Source organism: Balearica regulorum, chromosome 16 (genome assembly GCF_011004875.1).
Source record: "Balearica regulorum gibbericeps isolate bBalReg1 chromosome 16, bBalReg1.pri, whole genome shotgun sequence".
NCBI lineage: Eukaryota > Metazoa > Chordata > Aves > Gruiformes > Gruidae > Balearica > Balearica regulorum.
In genome coordinates this window covers 6,079,019-6,096,955 of record NC_046199.1, presented here as the reverse complement: position 1 = coordinate 6,096,955, position 17,937 = coordinate 6,079,019, and the positions used below count along the sequence as shown (strand labels likewise).

Here is a 17,937-nt window from a genome sequence, read left to right as displayed (position 1 = left end):
GGCAAGTCAAAGATGAACTCGCACTATTGCTTGGCAGCAGAGGAGTGAGACAGCAGCATATTGCCTATATGGAAAAAGATTAATTAACTTTCTTAGAGGATCTCTTTGGCTGTGCAAAGTTATAAACCATTCAGTAGATAGAAAGGCTGGAGTGAAGCTTTCCAGCAAGACCAAGTAACCCACTTTGGAACGGGCACTGGTGGGAAACTGGTTGATAAAGCTCAACTTGAGCATGCTGGAGCGAGAATCTCCCAGCCAGCCCTGCGATGGAGGGTTGGATCCAGCCGCAGCACGGGAGCCACTAATGGCGATCCAAGGGTCTGTCTGGCAAAGGAGCTCCTTCTGCCTTGCCGTGAGTGCCGGCCGGAGCTGAGCCCAGAGCCGTGTGCTGGCAGCAGCGCTGGGGCTGCCGCGCGGAGAGGAGCTCGGTTGCAACGCGTGCTCTGCAAGCCGTGCTCTGCAGTCAGGAATGGGCTTGTCGTGGCCATAAAACGCGCATTTCCCAGACACAGAGCGGCAGCTAATGCTGTGGGTGACACTGGCACCGGCTGTAAATCTGATTTTGGCAGAGCTCTGTTGATTTATGCTTGCTGGTGATCCAGCTAACACGTCTAGCATAAAGAATTGAGAACAAGGAGGGCAGGAGATTATATTGCCCATCTAATAACTGAGCAGAGCGGTGACAGGAAAATCTGTGGAGTGCAAAGCATCAGGTCTCTGTGGGACTACTCAGAGGAGACGCTGGGTAAATATTTGCTTGTATGGGAGACGTCTTTGTCTTCCACATACAAACAAGAGAGCATCGGCTCCAGCTACAGTGTGGGAAAGCTGAAAGTGAAGGGATATACGTTTAAAGTGAATTGTAACATAGGTCCTAGAATCTTTAAAGGGCACAGCCTTTTTAAAATACACGTGTTGCACTGGGAAGAACAGAATTGGCAGGTGAACTCTTCTAAAAGGCTGCTTGGGATGACTGCTTGCTCCTTCTCTCCCTGGGACCTTGCTCTGGCCTCTGAACCCAGTGAGACCTCACCATAGCCTGCCTTGAGGTGCTTGCCAGGACCAGACTTACCTCTCTTCACACATCTGATCGTTTATGCCCTCAATTATTCTCCATTTCTAGCCCATTTAAGAGGAAGAGAGACTGCTTTTTTAGTGGGGATGCTCCACTGCATACCTCTCGCAAGATTTTTCCCTTGGTGGCCATGGCTGGTGCCCCCCCCATCCTCACCGCTTGTCCTCCAAGCAATCCCCCAGTGCTGCCCGCAGTCCCCAGCCGCTTTCTCCTGGTGACTCAGCAATGTGTTTGCAGCTGTGGTTGGGGCTTCACAGCCTTCTCTGGCCACTGCTGTTTCTCTCTGTCTCCGATGAGAGGCCATTGCTGTTGTGGAGAGGTCACGAGTGACCCCCAGCAGCCTTGGGAGGGTCAAGAGCCAGAGCCTGAAGCTAGTTTCCATACAGCATTCTCTCTCCTGAGGATGCTGGATCTGGTTTGGGTCTGATGCTCATCCAGGTGCATCCAAAAACATCCCCTGGGCACACAGAAACAGCGAGCCGTTGTCCAAATAGCAGCAGGTACGAACACCCCTTTGTAGCAAGGCAAGCAAGCTCAGCGCACGGAAGAAGCGAGCTCAGATTTAAATCAAGACCTTTTCATAACCAGACAGGCTGGGTCCCCTTGGAAGGAGCAATTTATTGAATGTGCCCAGCTGCCATGTCCCCAACATCGGCAGATGTGCTGAGGACACACTCCCTCTGGTCTGGTTTCCTCTTATCCAGCTGAAGGTACTTGGGGGCTTGAGGGGCTTTCAGTAGGGCAGGAGCTGATGGTCTTCAGATGTGCGGTTTCACGTCCTCTGAAAGCAAGTCAGTGCCACAGGAGGTCTCCCCAGCAGACACCCTATATCCCTCCCCCCTCTCATGCCCCGGTTCTTGCACACATGTCCCAGGTGGCAGAGCATGGCACCTCGGGCTTGGGCCCACCTCATCTCTCTCTAGCCAGCTAACGCCCAACCTACTAAGTTAGCAGAGTTAAATGCCGGGTGCATGGGAACTCCTTCTGGTTAATAGAGCAGAAAGAATCAGCAAAACCACCCACTTCTTAGGTCTCGGAAAAGAATGCAGCTATTTTCACCCAACAGCCCTTGCAGAAGCCAACGAGCAGCTCCTCCTTGCATAACATGCGCTCACAGCTCAGCAGCATCGTTTCCCAAATCACCAAAAAGCCATACAGCAACAAACACATCAGGCAGAAAAACAAATTAATAATCTGAACACTGCTACCATCGTGTGGGACTGGAAGTCTTAGAAAAGCATTCAGAGCTATAAACATAGTGCCCTGCGTGCGTTTGATTGAAAACTGATGAAGCAGTTATTCAGTTAGCCAAACTTAATATGTTTCAATGCCAGCCCTGGTGTTGCAGCAGCTGAGATGCTCTTTGAGTTCCAGTGCTTTCCGATGGGAAAGCCTTTCCACCTTCCCCACCCCATCAGGCTGGACACGGAGGGAGCTCCCGTCTCCCTGCTCGGCGTAGGCCTGGTAGGGCAAGGCGAGGAGCCCGGTTCGGGTCTGACAGTGCTGAGGGACCTCTGTTTCGTAGATCCAATCCATACCAAGCCAACCTGCTTCGAGACGGCGTGCGGAGGTACCTGCAGCTGCCGGCAGACCAGACGGTACTGATACTGCACGCCAAAGTCGCACAGAAGTCATATGGCAATGAAAAAAGGTAGGAGCTCACTCCAGCTTCTCCAATAGCCACTTCCAAACCCAGCTACCTAAAGCTCAATTTCAGCCTTGCTAGATTTCTCTGATCTAAGCTGGTGAAGCCAATGATTTAACGTATCCCCCCTGCATCCATTCATGACCTCTTTGCATCCAAACCCATTGTTTAGTCTTCATGACCTGACTAACACAGGAAGGATGTTAACCCCCACCTGCATCCATCCCAGATAGACATTCCTAGTGGTTAGGTTCCTCCTGTGAAGTGCTGGAGATCAGAAAGATGAGGTAAAAGAAGGAAAGATACTATTAAAATCTTACCCCAAAGAATGAAATTACAAAGGTGAAGAAGAGGAAAGGTTAGTGCTTTAAGTGCTCTGGAAATCTTGCCTTAAAATCTGAACAGCCACAGCAGGGACTGGGGCGTTTCCATCAAAGCCCACAGTCTCCAAAAAGCTGCTATTTTTGAAAAATCTTTCCCGCACTACAAAAACACCTTGGGGTTCTGGCTTGAATCTCCAAAATTGCTACTCCTGGGCAGTGACGTCAGACTGTGGCACTGTAATATAATTAATCCTCCATTAATCCTTGTGATATAAATAATCCTCTGTTATTACTGAGTGTGAAGTAGTTACGAGGTGACGAGCTCTACCTCTAAGGCGTAACCCACCCAGACCCCAGCGACCCCAGGAGACAGCTCTTGGCTGGGCTGGCTGTGCCTACAAAGTCCTCATCACATCCAGCCTCCTGCCAAGGGCTGCTGCTCCACGGGTAAAGGTTTTATTTCAGGATGGGGTCTCCCAGCCAGGATGGAAGCCCTCCGTATCGCTGAGCTTTCAGAACAGCCTCCTCCCCCTGCTCCGGACACCATGCAAGGTCTGGAGAGGGAGAGAAAACCAGCACAGAGCTCCCAGCTTAAAGTTTAAAGGTGCTGGTGCCATTTTCCTTTATGGTGGCAGTTAGGGGCTCGTGCTGTAGATGCCTTGTTTAAATAAACCCATACCCAGGACTTTAGGGCTCTGGAATATCCAACCCCCTGCACCGGTGTTTTCTCTGCTGGTGCTTTACGCAGTATCAATAGAGGATGAATTTGCACCATTCACACAAGTGCAAAGACAGTGGAAACCCAAATAAAACACAGGAAAATAGGTTTCCAAAACCCTGGCTATAGATTTATTTGCATTGGGCTCCAAATCTGGCTGTGAATGCAAACTCTGTTCCCGACCTGCAGAAACTCCCACATGGCAGGCGGGCAGAGGCAGGGGGCCCGATCCCCCCCTTGGCTCCAGGCAGGAGGGGGCCAAGGCGCCCCATCCTCCCTCCCGGGGCCGTCCCACAGCCAATGGACTCGTGGCCACCAGTGGGACCGGTAGATGTGGCAGCCACCCGGACGCTGTGGCTGGAGGCAGCCGGTGCAGGGCAGAGAGGATGAGGCAGCTGCTTCAGCAGAGCCCAATTCCTGCGGCCAGCCCTCCCCATGCCCCCCAGCCGGGGGGTTCTCAGCCCCCCGCTGAGCACCACGTACCTCCCAGGGTGCAGGGTTGCTCCTGGCGCTGGCAAGCCCTGGGTGAAGGTCTCTGCTCTCAGTGCAGCCATCCCATCAACCCCGAGCACCTTTCTTGGATGCTGAAGTGCAGTAAGAAAATGCCCTCTTGTCTACGCAGGTTTTTCTGCCCCCCACCTTGCGTTTACCTGAGCGGGCCGGGATGGAAGTTAAAACAGGAGCAAATAAAAGGTAAGCGCTGGGCAGCAGCTCTGGACCTCTCCTCCCTCCCTCCCCGTGCCACAGAGAGCTGCCCTCCACCTCCACAAAGGGGAGAGTGACCCAGTTTATTTTTAATTTGCCCCCCAAACTCCTCTTTCCCCCTCGAGGCTGAGCTCTCTGCAGTCCAGACCCAGGCAGAGATGAAGCCTGGGCCAACCCACTGTGCCAGGAGGAGCCGAGCCCACGCCGTGCCTGCGCGGGGGGCTGGAGCGTGCTTCTCCCTGTCTCTTCCAGCCAGGGACCTGGGAGAGGCGGGTTTTCAGGTGTGTGGGTACATGGGGCTGGACAGCATGGGCAGCAGCCTGATGGAGACCCAGAAGCTCAGTTTTGAGGAGCAACCGGACGCGAAGGTAAAGCCTGGTGCTCGCCGGGGCCGTGCGGTGGCACCCCATGGGGACCCTGTTCGTGCGTGGGCTGGGCTGTCCCTGGTGTCACCCCACACCCTGGGATGTCACATCATCTCCTTCCTCGGGATGTCGTGGTCCTTCATTCCCTGCTCCTGCTCTGCCGCCCTGTTGTGGCACGGGTGGCAGCCCGAGCAGCTGGACAAGCTCCCCTGCCTCGCAAAGAGCCCCGTCTTTGGCACCATCGTTTCAGGTCCACAGCCCCATGACAGGCGAGCTGCCAAAAATTGCACAGCTCCCTCAGCCCCGGTACATTCTCCTGATGAGCAGCACTGCCACTTATCACAGAATGAAAGCCCAGTCTTTCATTTGCAGATAAACAGCTAAAAAACCCACTGATCAATCCCAAAGTTCAAGAGCTTCAGCAGAGATCTGGTGTCTTTTGATAGGGGAAAAAAAGAAATTAAAAAAAAAAAAAAAAAAGCATTATCTGTGGTCCCCAAAGAGCTCGGGGTCTGATTCGGGCCAAAAACCTTACAAAAAGAGCTTTTGTTTGCAATGCTCGTATTGCTGCTAAGGCATGGCGTATTGGCCAGGACGACAGGGAAACCATAAACCCAGGGCGATTTCTCATGTTATGTGGGATAAATCACACGTGAACATTCATTTCCATGAGGAATTCTCTGCCCCCAGTGTAAATAAAGCCTCTGCTGATCCACAGCTCTTCATTCCACCTGTAATAACATCTCCGGTCGTTTCCCCCTTAAATGAACCCGGGGCTCTTTGAAAGGGCGCTATTATGTCCTTGTGGGGTGGTGAGGAGGGTAAGGAGGGCGAGGAAGGCTGTTGGGGCTGGGCTGGAGCTGCCAGCAGCCCCTCTCTGCCCTTGGCAGGGTTTCAGCTGTGCCAAGGCGCTGTACATCTCAGATGCGGACAAGCGCAAGCATTTCCGCCTGGTCCTGAAGCTCTTCTTCAGCAACGGGCAGGAGATCGGCACCTTCCACAGCAAGCTGATCAAGGTCATCTCCAAGCCCTCGCAGAAGAAGCAGTCACTGAAGAACACAGACCGTGCGTACGGGGATGGCTCTGCGGGGAGGAAAGCGGGTGTGAGCCCAGGGTGGGATGCTCTCCGAGCCCTCACAGCTTGGCTCCAGAGTGGTCCAGGCTGGACACAAAGCCCGTGGACACCCCCAAAAGAGGATGTATCTGGGCATATTGATGTCTCTTCCCTGAAGGGTTCACCCAGCACGATGCATGATGCCAGTGTGCTCCCCACCTTTGAAGAGCCCAGCTGGGCTGGCACTCACGTGCAGAGAAAGGCAGCCAGGGGCCAGGCTGGTTACACGAGTAACCAGGACTTGTCCTCCCTTGCCTTGACAAAGCCATAGTTCAAGCCACACACAGACCTGGCAAGCCCTAACCCAGCCACCTCTCCCTGCAGTCTGCATCTCCTCGGGCTCCAAAGTCTCCCTGTTCAACCGCCTGCGCTCCCAGACCGTCAGCACCCGCTACCTCTCCGTCGAGGGGGGAGCCTTCATCGCCAGCGCCAGGCAGTGGGCTGCCTTCACCCTCCACCTGGGTAAGGAGCCCCACGGGGCTGCTGATACTGGCTGTGCCCAGGGCTGCCTGCCTCCAGCCCCGGCTCTCCCCTCCTGAAAAGCCAGTTCTTGGGGGGTGAAAGGGGTGGGAAATAGCCTGAGGGTATGGGAACCTGACTCAGGTCTCACCTCTGCTCCGTGTTCCTCGTGTGTCTCTGGAGCCGATGGCCATTTCCCACTGGCTTTGAGGGTTTGCATCATGCCCTGGAGGCACACGAGCTGTGACCAGGGCAGTAAGAGCTGTATTGGTCTAGAGGTTCACAAATCCAAGCAATTAACTTGCCTGGAAGAGGCCAGAGCCCAGCAGCATCCCTGCCCACACTGCTTCCGGCAGTGTCCCTGCAAGGTACTGCATCCCAATCCCGCTCTCCCACATTGGGCTCCCAGGGAGCAGTGGTCTCTCCAAGCAGTGAGCACCTCTGGAGCAGAGAAAGCAGTAAGAAAGTACTGGGAGCACGGCCAAACCTGCGCATAGCAAGGCAGCCCAGGTTAACCTGCTCCCTGGCTGCTCAGGGCGGTGACTCTGCCTCTCTCCTTCCCGGCAAGCTGACGAGCGCTGCACCCGGAGCGAGTTCCCTCTGCGGGAAGGGTATATCCGCTATGGCTCCGTGGTCCAGCTGGTCTGCACGGCCACCGGCATCACCCTGCCTCCCCTGGTAAGCTTCCATCCCTGTGGATGTTGGGCACATGGACCTGGCCTCTCCCTGGCTCTGAGGGTGCCATCCCTGCGGTGCTGCTGCTGCCCACAGATCATCCGGAAGGTGACGAAGCAGTACGCCATGCTGGACGTGGATGAGCCCATCTCCCAGCTCCACAAATGCGCCTTCCAGTTCCAGGGCAGCGACCGCATGTACCTGTGTCTCTCCACAGAGAAAGTGATCCAGTTCCAGGTACAGCAGTGCGCAGGGGCTGAGGACCCCTGGGGTGTTCCCCATCCTTTCTCCAAGCTCGTCTGCATTGCTGCTGGCTGGGCAACATGTCACTGGGAGGGATCTTCCAGCAAAGGGAGGTTGCGTTCAAATTAAGGTCAGAATTGCTGCAAAGCCATCTGCCTCTGGCTTGCCTGCTTTGGTGGGAACATTGTCACCGAGGTCTTTGCAAAGGCATTGTGATCCCTGTTCCCCAGCGAGGGAAGCAGAGGCACTGAGTCACTTGCTGGAACTGAGATACCTGGAGCAGAAGCCAGGCGTCCTGGCCCCCGGTCCCCTGACGCGTGTTTGGAGCTGTGACACTCTCCGCAGGCATCTCCCTGCCCAAAGGAAGCCAACCGGGAGCTGCTGAATGACGGTTCCTGCTGGACCATCATCGGCACCGAGACGGTGGAGTACACCTTCAGCGAGAGCCTGGCCTGCGTCCGCGAGCCCGTCAGCCCCGTGCCACTCATCGCTGCCCTGCAGGTAGGCACAGCGCCAGCCACGGGCCACCCCCGCCTCTCCATCACCTGCCTCCATCATGGCTCCCGCTGCTGAGCCCTTGTACCTGCGCTTGGCATCTCGCAGTTTTGGGATGCTGTGGGAATGCCTGGGTCTGGACTGGTGCAACAGGGACGGGATGCGCGGGCAGAGCATCCTGCGGGAGAAGGAGTCTGCCATGCCCTCTGCCCATCACAGCTCACGGGTGGCGGGGACGTGGCCATGCTGGAGGTGCAGGGGGAGTATTTCCACGCACACCTCAAGGTCTGGTTCGGAGATGTGGAAGCAGAGACGATGTACAGGTAAGGTGGCCGAGGGGGCACGGCAGCAGGCAGGGAATGGTAGCTGGCTTTGGGCTGCGCTGGGCAGCTCTGGGAGGGATGCGGCTGCCAACCTTGGGGACGGGCCACTGGCACTGCCCGTTCTGCGGGACCAAGTGTGAACATTGCAAGGAGTGGCAGGGATGAGTCTGGCTGGTGCCTGCTGGCTCTGGATGCAGCCTGGGGATCGCAGTGGGTAGGGACACAGGGACCTCAGGGCGCTGCAAATGAGCAAGCAGCCCTGGCAGAGAGGAATGAAATACCAGGGAGCAGAGGGGAAACCGGCCACAGGCTTCACCCTTGGCTCCAGGCTGGAGCAGACATGCCAGCACTGCACACTCGTGCAGCAGGGTCCTCCTGGGTTAATGCATGTTTTCCTCTCCTGCGCTGTTCCCAGGAGCCCCAAGTCCCTCATGTGCGTCATCCCAGATGTCTCTGCCTTCGGCAGTGACTGGAGGTGGCTGCGATACCCCATCACGGTCCCGCTCTTGCTGATCAGGGATGATGGCCTCATCTACTCCAGCTCATTCACGTTCACCTACACCCCGGAGCAGAGCTTCATCCCAGGGCAGCAGGTCCTCTCAGATGTCCCCCAGGACTCAGACAAATTACTTGACAGCATCCATCAGGAGTTCACCAGGACCAACTTCCACCTCTTCATGCAGAGCTAGCAAGCTGGACAGGCAGAGGCTTGGCCTTGCTGCCGGCCTTGGGGAAGGGGAACAGCCCTGAGCCCTGCCGGGGTTCCCCATCCAGAGCTCGGGGTGGCCCTGCCACAGGGTCCTCCCCACACATCAAACGCCCACCACGTTACTGTGATTTGCTGACTTGTCTCTTCTTCCTGGCAGCATCTCACCCTGCTGAGGTCTCACGTGAGAGTGTCAATAAATCAGGCTTGAAGGACTCTACTGATCCAATCGCTTCTTTACTAACCTTCACGATTTACCTCCGGTGCTGGCACAGAGCATCACAGCTCCCTTGATGTCCTCAGTCCATATATTCAAAGGCCAGGAGAGACAGGGATGATGCATGAATGCAACCTTCAGTGTTATTGATCTATACCAGAAATCCCTGCATCGCTTCTGTGCTTTTCGGTAATGAGGGGCTGATTCCAGAAGCCAAGTACCCGGCACCAGATGTTTTGGTTTTTTATTGGAGGCCCAAATGGGGTTATTTCAAAAGGAAAAGGGGAAAAAGAGAGGAAAAAAACTGCAGTGTGAAACCCAGCCCCTTCCTAGCTGGTGTGGCTCTGCCGTTTTACACACTTCCACACACACAGAAATTGCAGTGCTGGCATCAGCAGGAAACTGCTGATCTAAAGATGCCGTAAAAAGAAGCCAGGTTTCTTGGAGCCAGACCCGAGTGTTACGCAGAGCGGCTCTTACAGCTTTATTTAGTCTTCAGATCTCCGTGGCATCAAAAGGCCCATGGTGTACCTGGAAACCCACTGGTTTGGCAGGCCTGAGCTGGGTTTTGAAACAACCCAAGTGCCAAACCCACGGAGGTGTTTAACCCACACTGAGCTCGGTGGCAGGGGAGGCATGGTGTCCCACGACCCGCAGCACCCCAGGACGGCAGGGCACCCGGCATCCCTGGCTCATCGCCCGGCTTACCTGCCTGCTTCGTGCGATCCAGCGCGGTTCGGACACTGGCACTGCACAGACCCACAGCCCCGGCACGCAGCGCGTCCTCAGCCTCGCTGTGTGCGTTCCCTGCCACGCTGCGGCTCCGGATGCTGAATTCGGGGCTGCAAGGGACCGATGGCGTCACTCCACCCAGCATGTGGACGCACAGCGATGCTCGGTGTCTTGGCCTGCAGCTCGTGCATGGCCCCAGCTCCCATGGGAGCACAAGAGCTTGGGTCACCTGGGTCCTAATCTGGGGCTTCCCAGAGAGCAGCACCTCCCTAAACTCCATCAGGAGATGGGCTTCCTTCTTCCCCAAAACAGGAACTTCACGGAGGGTGAAAAGCTGTTGGCAGACACATCTGTGTGCATCCAGAGCTGCAGCTGCCAGAGGAAAGACTCATGGAGAACATTACAGCTCGTGCCAACAGCCGAGGGCTGGAGGGCAGAGGAAGGGTAACCTCGTGAAGATCCGCAGGGGGTTTCAAAAGGGAGCAGGACCCCCGAGCAGGAGGCAGGTGCTGGTGCACTCATTACGTGTTGGGAGCAGTTGGTATGAGACCCTGCTGCTCCCATTCCTGGCAAATGCTCGAGCATCATATACAGGTGCCGGGGGCAGCGGGGGCTTCCCCTGAGCGACAGATGCTTGGGCTGCCCCACCGGCCCACGCTGCCCAGCCCCTCCGCTCACCTCCCCAGCCCTAACGTAACTGAGGATGAGATGCAATAAAATCCCTTAACCAACCTGAGCGGAGGATCCCTCATCTCCCCAAAAGCATTCCTCCCCTTGCCCCATCTCCTCAGGGAAGAGCTGGAGGGCAGCGAAAGGATGGGGTCAAGCCTTTCAGTTTCTGCCTGCATCCCACGCAGGAATGTCTGGAGCCTGTGGACTCCTCAACCCTCTCCCCTCCCTCAGAGGCCAGGGCATAATTCACATTTTATGAATGGAAAGCGCCCTTGGCTATATTTAGCAGCAGCCCGGTCTCGAAGGGCAGAAGGAGCGTTGCTTGTTGACTTCAAGGGCTTGGAACAAACCTGCCTTGTTATGTTTACGACGCAGCGCTTTGCTGGAGAGGCCAAGGAAGCACCAAGCGGCTCATTCTTGAAGCCTGATGGATTAAGCAAACGGCCGCAGTAATTCAAGCCACATGGGGAAAGGGGAGAGGCGGCGGCGGGCGGGCTGGGGGGGGCCTTGAGGGGCTCCTGCCTTCCCCCGACCAGCCACGGGCTGCATTTAATCTGCTTGTCACAGCAGGTCCTGCAAATGGAAACGAGGAGCTTTGCAGCTCCTGGAGGAGGCACTTCCCTGCCACGGGGAACATATGCTCCATGTCGTGGCGGAGGAGCTGGTAGCATCGGCAGAGCTGTTTATTTGCATAATCACTGATTAACACAAATGTCTCAGACAGGCGCCAGCCATCCAGTTGTATGTTCTCACTCACTCAAGAGTCGGCAGCGCCTGTCTCTGCCAGATCCTACAATAACCCAGCACGTGTTGGGGAAACACGCACGGACTGTCCCGCCGGCTCCGGCGAGCTGGGCTGCCTGCTCAGAGCCGGGCTGCGCGTCAGAGCCCGCCGGGCAGCTCTTTTCTGTGCTCCTGAATTGTACGTGGAGCTTTTCCCTGTCCCCAAGGCAGCCAGAAAGATGAGCATAAAAGGAAACATGAAAAAACCTTCACACCACTCCAAGAGCTGGGGATTTAAGAAAAGCATCAAATGCTTTAGGGATGCTTAGGATAACTTACACTGTGTGTGGCCATGGCATTGTGTGAGCATCCTCGGGTGATGGCAAAGCTCAAAGGCAACGGGGACCCCCTGCTCCCACGGGGTCAGGGTCCAGCGGGGGCTGCCCGGAGCCCCACCGCACCAAGGAGCCATTTCGGGTCCCGGAGGTAAGCGTACCTTCAAAAACACCAAGAAGAAAATAAAATCCTGGGTTGCCATCTATAAAACACTATTCCAGAGGAACACGAAGTCTGGTCTTGCTCTGTCTCCCTTTCTGCCTGGGCTGTGCGGCACCGTCCTGGCTGTTCAGGAGAAGAGTTGCTGCCATCTAGTGAGCCCGGCCACCAGCACCCTGCCTGCTGAGCACTGCCACACTCATCACACTGCCTGCACCCACACAGCCCAGAGCCTGGGGTCAGCCTGGGGATCACCTGGGCATCTCTGGCCATCCCTGGGGGACATTTTTCATTTTGGCTGGGTTTTTCTTTTTTAAACAGCCATTGTATTTTGCCCCGAGCCATAGAGCAGGTATCCTGATGAGTGAGTGGGTTTTGAGTTGAGTGGGTTTAGGGGAGTGGGGGGCAGCTGTGGCACACAGAAGTTGCAGGGAATGTCCCTTTCCTGCTCACCCAACCCAAATCCAGCCTGCCAACACCGTTCTTGGCACCAAAACAGCTTGCTTGTAGGGCAATTTGCAACCACACCGCAGGAAGTCCAGAAAGACTCCAGTTGAAGGGGATTTCTGCACCCCTCTGAGCATGAGCAGTGGGCAGAGGTGGGGAGATGGTCAGGGGGCTGTAAGGAACCGGGCTGTCCCGTGCCAGGGCGGCTCGGCACCAGGGGCTCCCTGCCAAGCCCGGATGCGCTTCCCTGGTGCGTGTGATCCAGCGAGGTGTTTGTCTTGGCGAGGGCAGCCCAGGGCAGGTCCCTTTGCTGCGCTGTGGCTTTGTCACCGCCCAAGGGTGGTCAGGGTGGTGGCAGCGGTCCCAGGTCCCTGCCCATCCCCTGCGGAGGAGCACGGGGTGGCAGGCGAGCATCACCAGGGAGCCCGTGTCAGGATGAGCTGCTGCAACCAGTGCCGGAGGCATGGGGCAAGCGGGGACACCCCGCCGGAGCAGCCTGTCCCCCCCAGTGCTAAGCCCTTCACCTGGGGCTGTCCCTGCCCCGCACCTCTGGGCAGAGCCTCTGGGTGGTCCAGCGGGCCCACAGCCCACACTGCTTGGTGTAAATGTCTGTATCGCCGGCCCACAGGAGCGGGGAAAGCAGGGATGCTGCTCTGCCCACCAGCCAGGGGAAAGGTGCAGAGAAAAAACTCCTTTCTTGGAAACTTGGCTCCCCTGGGCCTGATGCCCAGGGCTGGTGCAGTGCACAAACGGGGCTCAGCCAACAAGAGTGAACCAAGGGGCCGGTTACTGCATCACAAGCCAAAATATCCCCCTCCCCACCTGGTCCCAGCCCTACCTGCAGACCCCAGCGGGGTCCCATTATCCCGAGCATCCCTCCAAGGGCACCCCTGGCCCTAGCCCATGGTACGGGGCCGTAGGTTTGGGCAGTGCCCAGGAAACCTGTGCTGACTTTATCCTTTTTCTGACAGAGCTATAAATAACCCAGCTGGGCGGCAGGATGTAAAACTATTCCGGCGCCAAAATAAGCTGAGTTGGGTCACTGAGGAATTACAATTACCTGCTCAAGAGACTCCAGGAGCACTGGGAACTGCCCAGGCGTGTGGCCCAGCTAGCCAGACTCTAAAAAAAACCTCAAATAGCACGAAGGACAGAGCAAGCCAGAGACACCCGCAAGTGCCTGCGTCACCTGTGACACTAGGAGTGAGTATTAATAGCTCCTGTCCCAAAACGGGCTGTTCGGGGACAGACTGCCACACTCTTGTGCCCACAGCTCCGGGTGCTCAGCTGTGCCCATGCAGCCAAAAAGCCTGTGGAAAATCAGTTTTCTGATTGCTTTGTTTGATCGTTTTCCTTAAAGCAAGAAAAATAAGTTGAAAACAAGCTCACTCCTGGCAAGCTCCGGTCTCCCTGTGGCCCTGGGAAGGACTGAGCCCCATCCTGCCAGGATGCCGGGATGCAGGGCTGGACCACTGCCCCTGGGGCTGCAGTTGGGGTTTGGTGGCCGGGTTAGGGGTGCAGGGTCAGCACTGGACACAGCTCCCCATGGCTGGCCCCATGCTGCAGCGCTGCCCGGGGGTCCGGGGAGCCCAGCTAACGGGGTCAGGATGGAGGGAGCTGGCAATCTGTTTTCAAAAGAAACACACAGATAGTTTTCTCAGGGTTCACTGGGGAAGGAAAGCAGATTTTTAAATAGCTTAAATAAACAACTGGGCTTGAAAAACACAGGCCTGATTTCCATGCACCATTGCTGTAATTAGGCATGCAAACCAGGCAGTTACAATTGTTAGGAGTGGCGCTGAGAAAGAACCGACTGGGTGTAGCTCCCACCCCGTCAGCCCAGTGAGGACTCTGTGTCCATGGAGTCGCTGGCAGAGGAGCCGAGCAGCACCCCTGGGTGCTCGTCCCCAGCCCCAGGGCTGTCAGGCTGGGCCGTGGCTTTACTCGGAGCACCCCGGGGAGCAGGCGGTGCTGCTCACGCAGAGTGCCAGCACCTCAGCCGCAGAGTTGTGCTGGCTGCAAGCACCCCCATGCCCCCTGCCCTGTTAAATCTGGGCTCCTGCCACGGCTGGGTCGCGCTGGAACAGCTCGGGGATGAAGCCCCAAACTTCCTTCTCGGTGCCCCTCACCTCTGTGTCAGGGCTGGCCGGGAGAGCCCGCTCCAGCAGGTCTCTGCGAAGGGAGCGGGACGTCAGGATGGGCACTGGGCTCTGCCAGGAGCAGCGGCTGGGGGGAGAAACAGCAGCTGGAGGGTTTCAGCCCTGCGGTGACGTGTCCTTGCTCCCTGCAACCAGAACGTGGACCCAGCCCTGGGCAGCACCGGGATTTTGGGGTGTGGGCTGAGCAGCAGACACGGGCTGGAAAAAAAAAAGACAGGAGGAGTGAATTGCTACAGCTTTGATGTGCGAGCACAGCTCCATCCAGCACAAACCCGTTCCCAGAGAGGGAGCCTGGCCCTGGGAACCTCCCCGAGGAGCGGGGCTGGGAGCGAGGGCTGCCCCAAACAGACCCTGCTGCCTCAGCGCTGCCAGGGCCAGGCGACCCGGGGCCGGGGAGCAGCAGAGGGGCTGTAGCCCTTCGCACACCCACTCCGCTCAGCGTGGGCCTCGCCTGCCAGACCCACGCAGGGCTGATGCAAGGCCCCTAGCACACCACTCCCGGGGGGGGCTGGCTGTCCGCACCCCGCACGGAGGGGCTGCCAGGAGCTGTCTGCCTGAACGGGAGCAAAAGGAGCAGCCCCCCGCTGCTGCCTGCCCCCCCCCCGAGCCCCAGACCAGCACCCAGCAAGGGACCTCATGGGGTCTCCCACGCGCAGGATGAGGCGCCACAGGGGCAGAAGAAAAGGCACTTTATTAAACCCGCTCCAGCGTATGGCTAAATTAACAAGAGCAGGATCAGTGCTGAGAGGCAGGGCAAGATTAGCTCTTTGCTTTCTGCCCTGGGGTGCACAACCAGGAGCATGGCTCCAGGAGAGGAGCCCCCCACCCCAGCTGTGGCACTCAGGGTTTGTCCCCCCCACCACTGCCCGGTGTCACCGGCCCTGTCAGGCTGCCTTTGTGGGTGTGCATGGTCACCGTCCCCTTGCACCCCACCGAGAGCTGACACGCGTGCGTGCACACAGCCCCCCGGAGCTGTGCTGGGGGGAGTGGGCAGATTTGAAGGGCTCTTTGTTCCCCCGTGTAATTATATCCGAGCCAGGGAATAGAAACGTGCTGAAAACCCCTTGCTGGACCTTTCCTACAGGAGCCGGGGCGTTTGGCTGCACAGTGGCCCCATTGTTCCTTCCCGCATGCCTGGGGCAGCCGGCCCACCTCCCACCTCCTGCATCACCCTGCTTCCCCGAAGTAACCAGCCTGTGATTAAAAACTGGGTCTTTTCCCTCCACAACGTCAATACTGGGCAAAACGCTCCAAGCCTCCCCCCTGCCCAGGGCCGGCAGGGTGACGCTGTGGACCCTTTTGGCACTGGAGCAACCCCGGCACCCCGGGCCCTCGCACCAGCCTGGCTGGCCAGAGCCATGGGGACATCCACACTCGTGTCCGTTCCCGCCCGTGCCAAACCCCACGGAGGTCTGGGGACACCCCAGTCCTCACCTTGCTCCATGTGGAAATGCTCCTGCCCTTGGGATGCAGAGCAGCGATGGACTTGTGGCTGCAGCAAACTGGTTTCCAACAATGAACTGGTCGTTGGTGGTACGGCTCTCCACTGGGGCAGTGGCAGGGGATAGCATGCCAGCCTGCCCCAAATGCTGGTCCTGGCAGGTTGCTGTCAAAATTAGGCAGCCCCAAGCTCTGGCTCTGCTTTCAGGCCGTGCTTCTTCCCCAGCCCGCTGCAAGGACACGTGCACGAAGGGGCCCTGGCCATCGTCTCCCTGGTGGCCCCAGAAAAGGCTCAACGGGAGGACAAGGGTTTTGGATCACCTTTGCCAAGAGCGGACTTGCAAAACAAACCTGCAAGGAGTCCAAGAGCCTCAGTAGCCTTGGTGGCCAGATCCTGCACAAGCACCGCCTGGGACAGACACACAGGGACCGGCTGCTGGCAGTTGCTCAGCACCCCACGCACCTGGCTGTCTTGGCCATGCAGGTGAGCACCCAGGATGAGGGACCACCAGTCCTAGGGGAGCTTCCCACCCCTGCAGCCCAACGGAGATGCACCCACAAGGCTCAGGATGGCCCCACTCGGCTTCTCTCCCACAGCAAAGCACGCACCGGGGAGGCTGAGCCGAGCCGGCATCCCTGCCCCAGAGATCCCAGGAGTCTGGGCTCCGCACCGAGCCGCCACCGCCTCTCGCCCAAGGCTGGGGTTGCTGCTGGGAGCCAGGCTGGCTCCACCACACCCTCCGCGACGCTCGGCACAGCCCTCGCAGGTCGGGACTTGGCAGTGGCTCTGGGGACGCGGCTCCTGGAGTTGCGAATGCAGCGGCTCATTGCAGCGCACCGATGGCACGGCAGGACGAGCAGGGGGTCCCACCAAGCACAGGGTGGGCCTGGGGGAGCTGCTGGGGCTGCCAGCACCCACTGCAGAACCCAGGTGGTGGGTTCCTCCCTGAGGCAGGCTGGCCGGCACCCCCAAGCCCCTCTTGGAGCGGGGCAGCCCTGGCCACCCCACGCTCGGCACAGCCACGGGTGGGTTTTCTCAAGTGAGCTCCCAGTGCTGTGGGGTCACACCAGACACGCAGGAGCTGCTCCCCCAGGCTCCGTTCCCCACCACTGAGCTCTTCCTCATCTCACTGCTTCAACCGGACACACCTTCACTGCAGTAACGCTGCATTATTAAGTTTAATCTGTTCCCAGGACGAATGTATTGTTACAGCTTTTCCCACCCACACTTTTCCCAAACCACCAATATTTTAGGATGGGAGGAGAAATCCCTGCCCCTTCTGGTTTCCATGTGGGGACAGGAGATCTGCATCTCCATCTGTTCTGCTGGGAAAAGGGGGGGGAGAATGGCCCATCCCCGTGGCACCGGGCGGGGAGGGGGTGCTGGGGGGTTCTCCCTGCGCAGGCTGCAGCGTGAGCCACGGCACAACCTGATCACACAGGGACCAAGCAGATCCTTACACCGGGGGGGTGAGGTGGGTGCTGTCCGGGAGGCACAGCCTTTCCCAGCCCTGCTCACCCACCGTGGCTCAGGGGTGACTCGGGCACGGGGTGAGCTCCCGGGATGCAGCCTGGAGCTCCTGAAACACGCAGCCCACAGCCCCACAGGGAAAGCTAGCTCAGCACCTCGCCGGCCCTCAGCACCTCAGCCTGGGCACCTCCTGCCACACAGCCACTCTGGGGGTCCCCCTTCCCCCTGGGCTCACGCTGCACCCCCCACCCTGCCCAGGTAACCAGCAGCTATGGGTGACCGTCCTCGGTCTGCTGCAGTGTCCGGGCATGTGCTGCTCCCCCTCTGCAGTAAATCCCCCCCCAAGGCTCTTTTAATACCTTTTGCAGGGAAACGATGGCTTTCAGACCCCAGGTCACTTCTATAAAGCTGCCCACGAGCTTTGGCTGCAATAGCTGGGACAAAAAAGTGACGTAGCCAATGCTTCGATAACACTTTCTCTGAATCCTTCCCGTAAGGAGCACAGACCTGGGCTGGGGAGCACCCGGGAAGCGCTCGCTCACGGCTGAGGATTCCGGAGCTGGTGGCACCTCCAGGTGAGAAGCTGTTTCAGTCGCTCCTCCATGTTCCTGCCAAGAGCTCAGCACCTTTAGCTGCACTGAAGCTCTTGCAATGCACTGAAAAAACAAAAACCAAAACAAAACAGAAAAAAAGAAAAAGAATATAGAAAAAAATAGAAAAAAAAGGAAAAAAATA

The 17,937-nt window shown here is 57.7% G+C and overlaps 1 protein-coding gene and 1 long non-coding RNA gene across 3 annotated transcripts in view; one reads left to right on the top strand and one right to left on the bottom strand.

Moving 5' to 3' along the window:
* Positions 1-9,055, top strand: part of RBPJL (recombination signal binding protein for immunoglobulin kappa J region like) — a 20,707-nt gene extending 11,652 nt beyond the window's left edge. Inside the window, exons 3-12 of one of the 2 annotated variants that reach the window (XM_075768634.1) lie at positions 2,601-2,726; positions 4,384-4,454; positions 4,719-4,834; positions 5,722-5,896; positions 6,270-6,407; positions 6,973-7,082; positions 7,176-7,316; positions 7,668-7,823; positions 8,037-8,140; positions 8,556-9,055. In XM_075768634.1, the coding sequence (XP_075624749.1) occupies positions 2,601-2,726; positions 4,384-4,454; positions 4,719-4,834; positions 5,722-5,896; positions 6,270-6,407; positions 6,973-7,082; positions 7,176-7,316; positions 7,668-7,823; positions 8,037-8,140; positions 8,556-8,829 (1,411 nt within the window). In that variant the 3' untranslated portion in view covers positions 8,830-9,055. Of the gene's footprint in view, positions 1-2,600; positions 2,727-4,383; positions 4,455-4,591; positions 4,835-5,721; positions 5,897-6,269; positions 6,408-6,972; positions 7,083-7,175; positions 7,317-7,667; positions 7,824-8,036; positions 8,141-8,555 lie in introns of those variants that run through there. The other variant, XM_075768635.1, reaches the window with a different exon arrangement.
* On the bottom strand, positions 9,022-17,937 carry LOC142604124 (uncharacterized). Its single transcript, XR_012838033.1, has 3 exons — positions 17,710-17,937; positions 14,262-14,489; positions 9,022-11,686 (listed from the first exon to the last, which is right to left on the bottom strand). It is a non-coding gene; the product is annotated as an uncharacterized LOC142604124 (long non-coding RNA).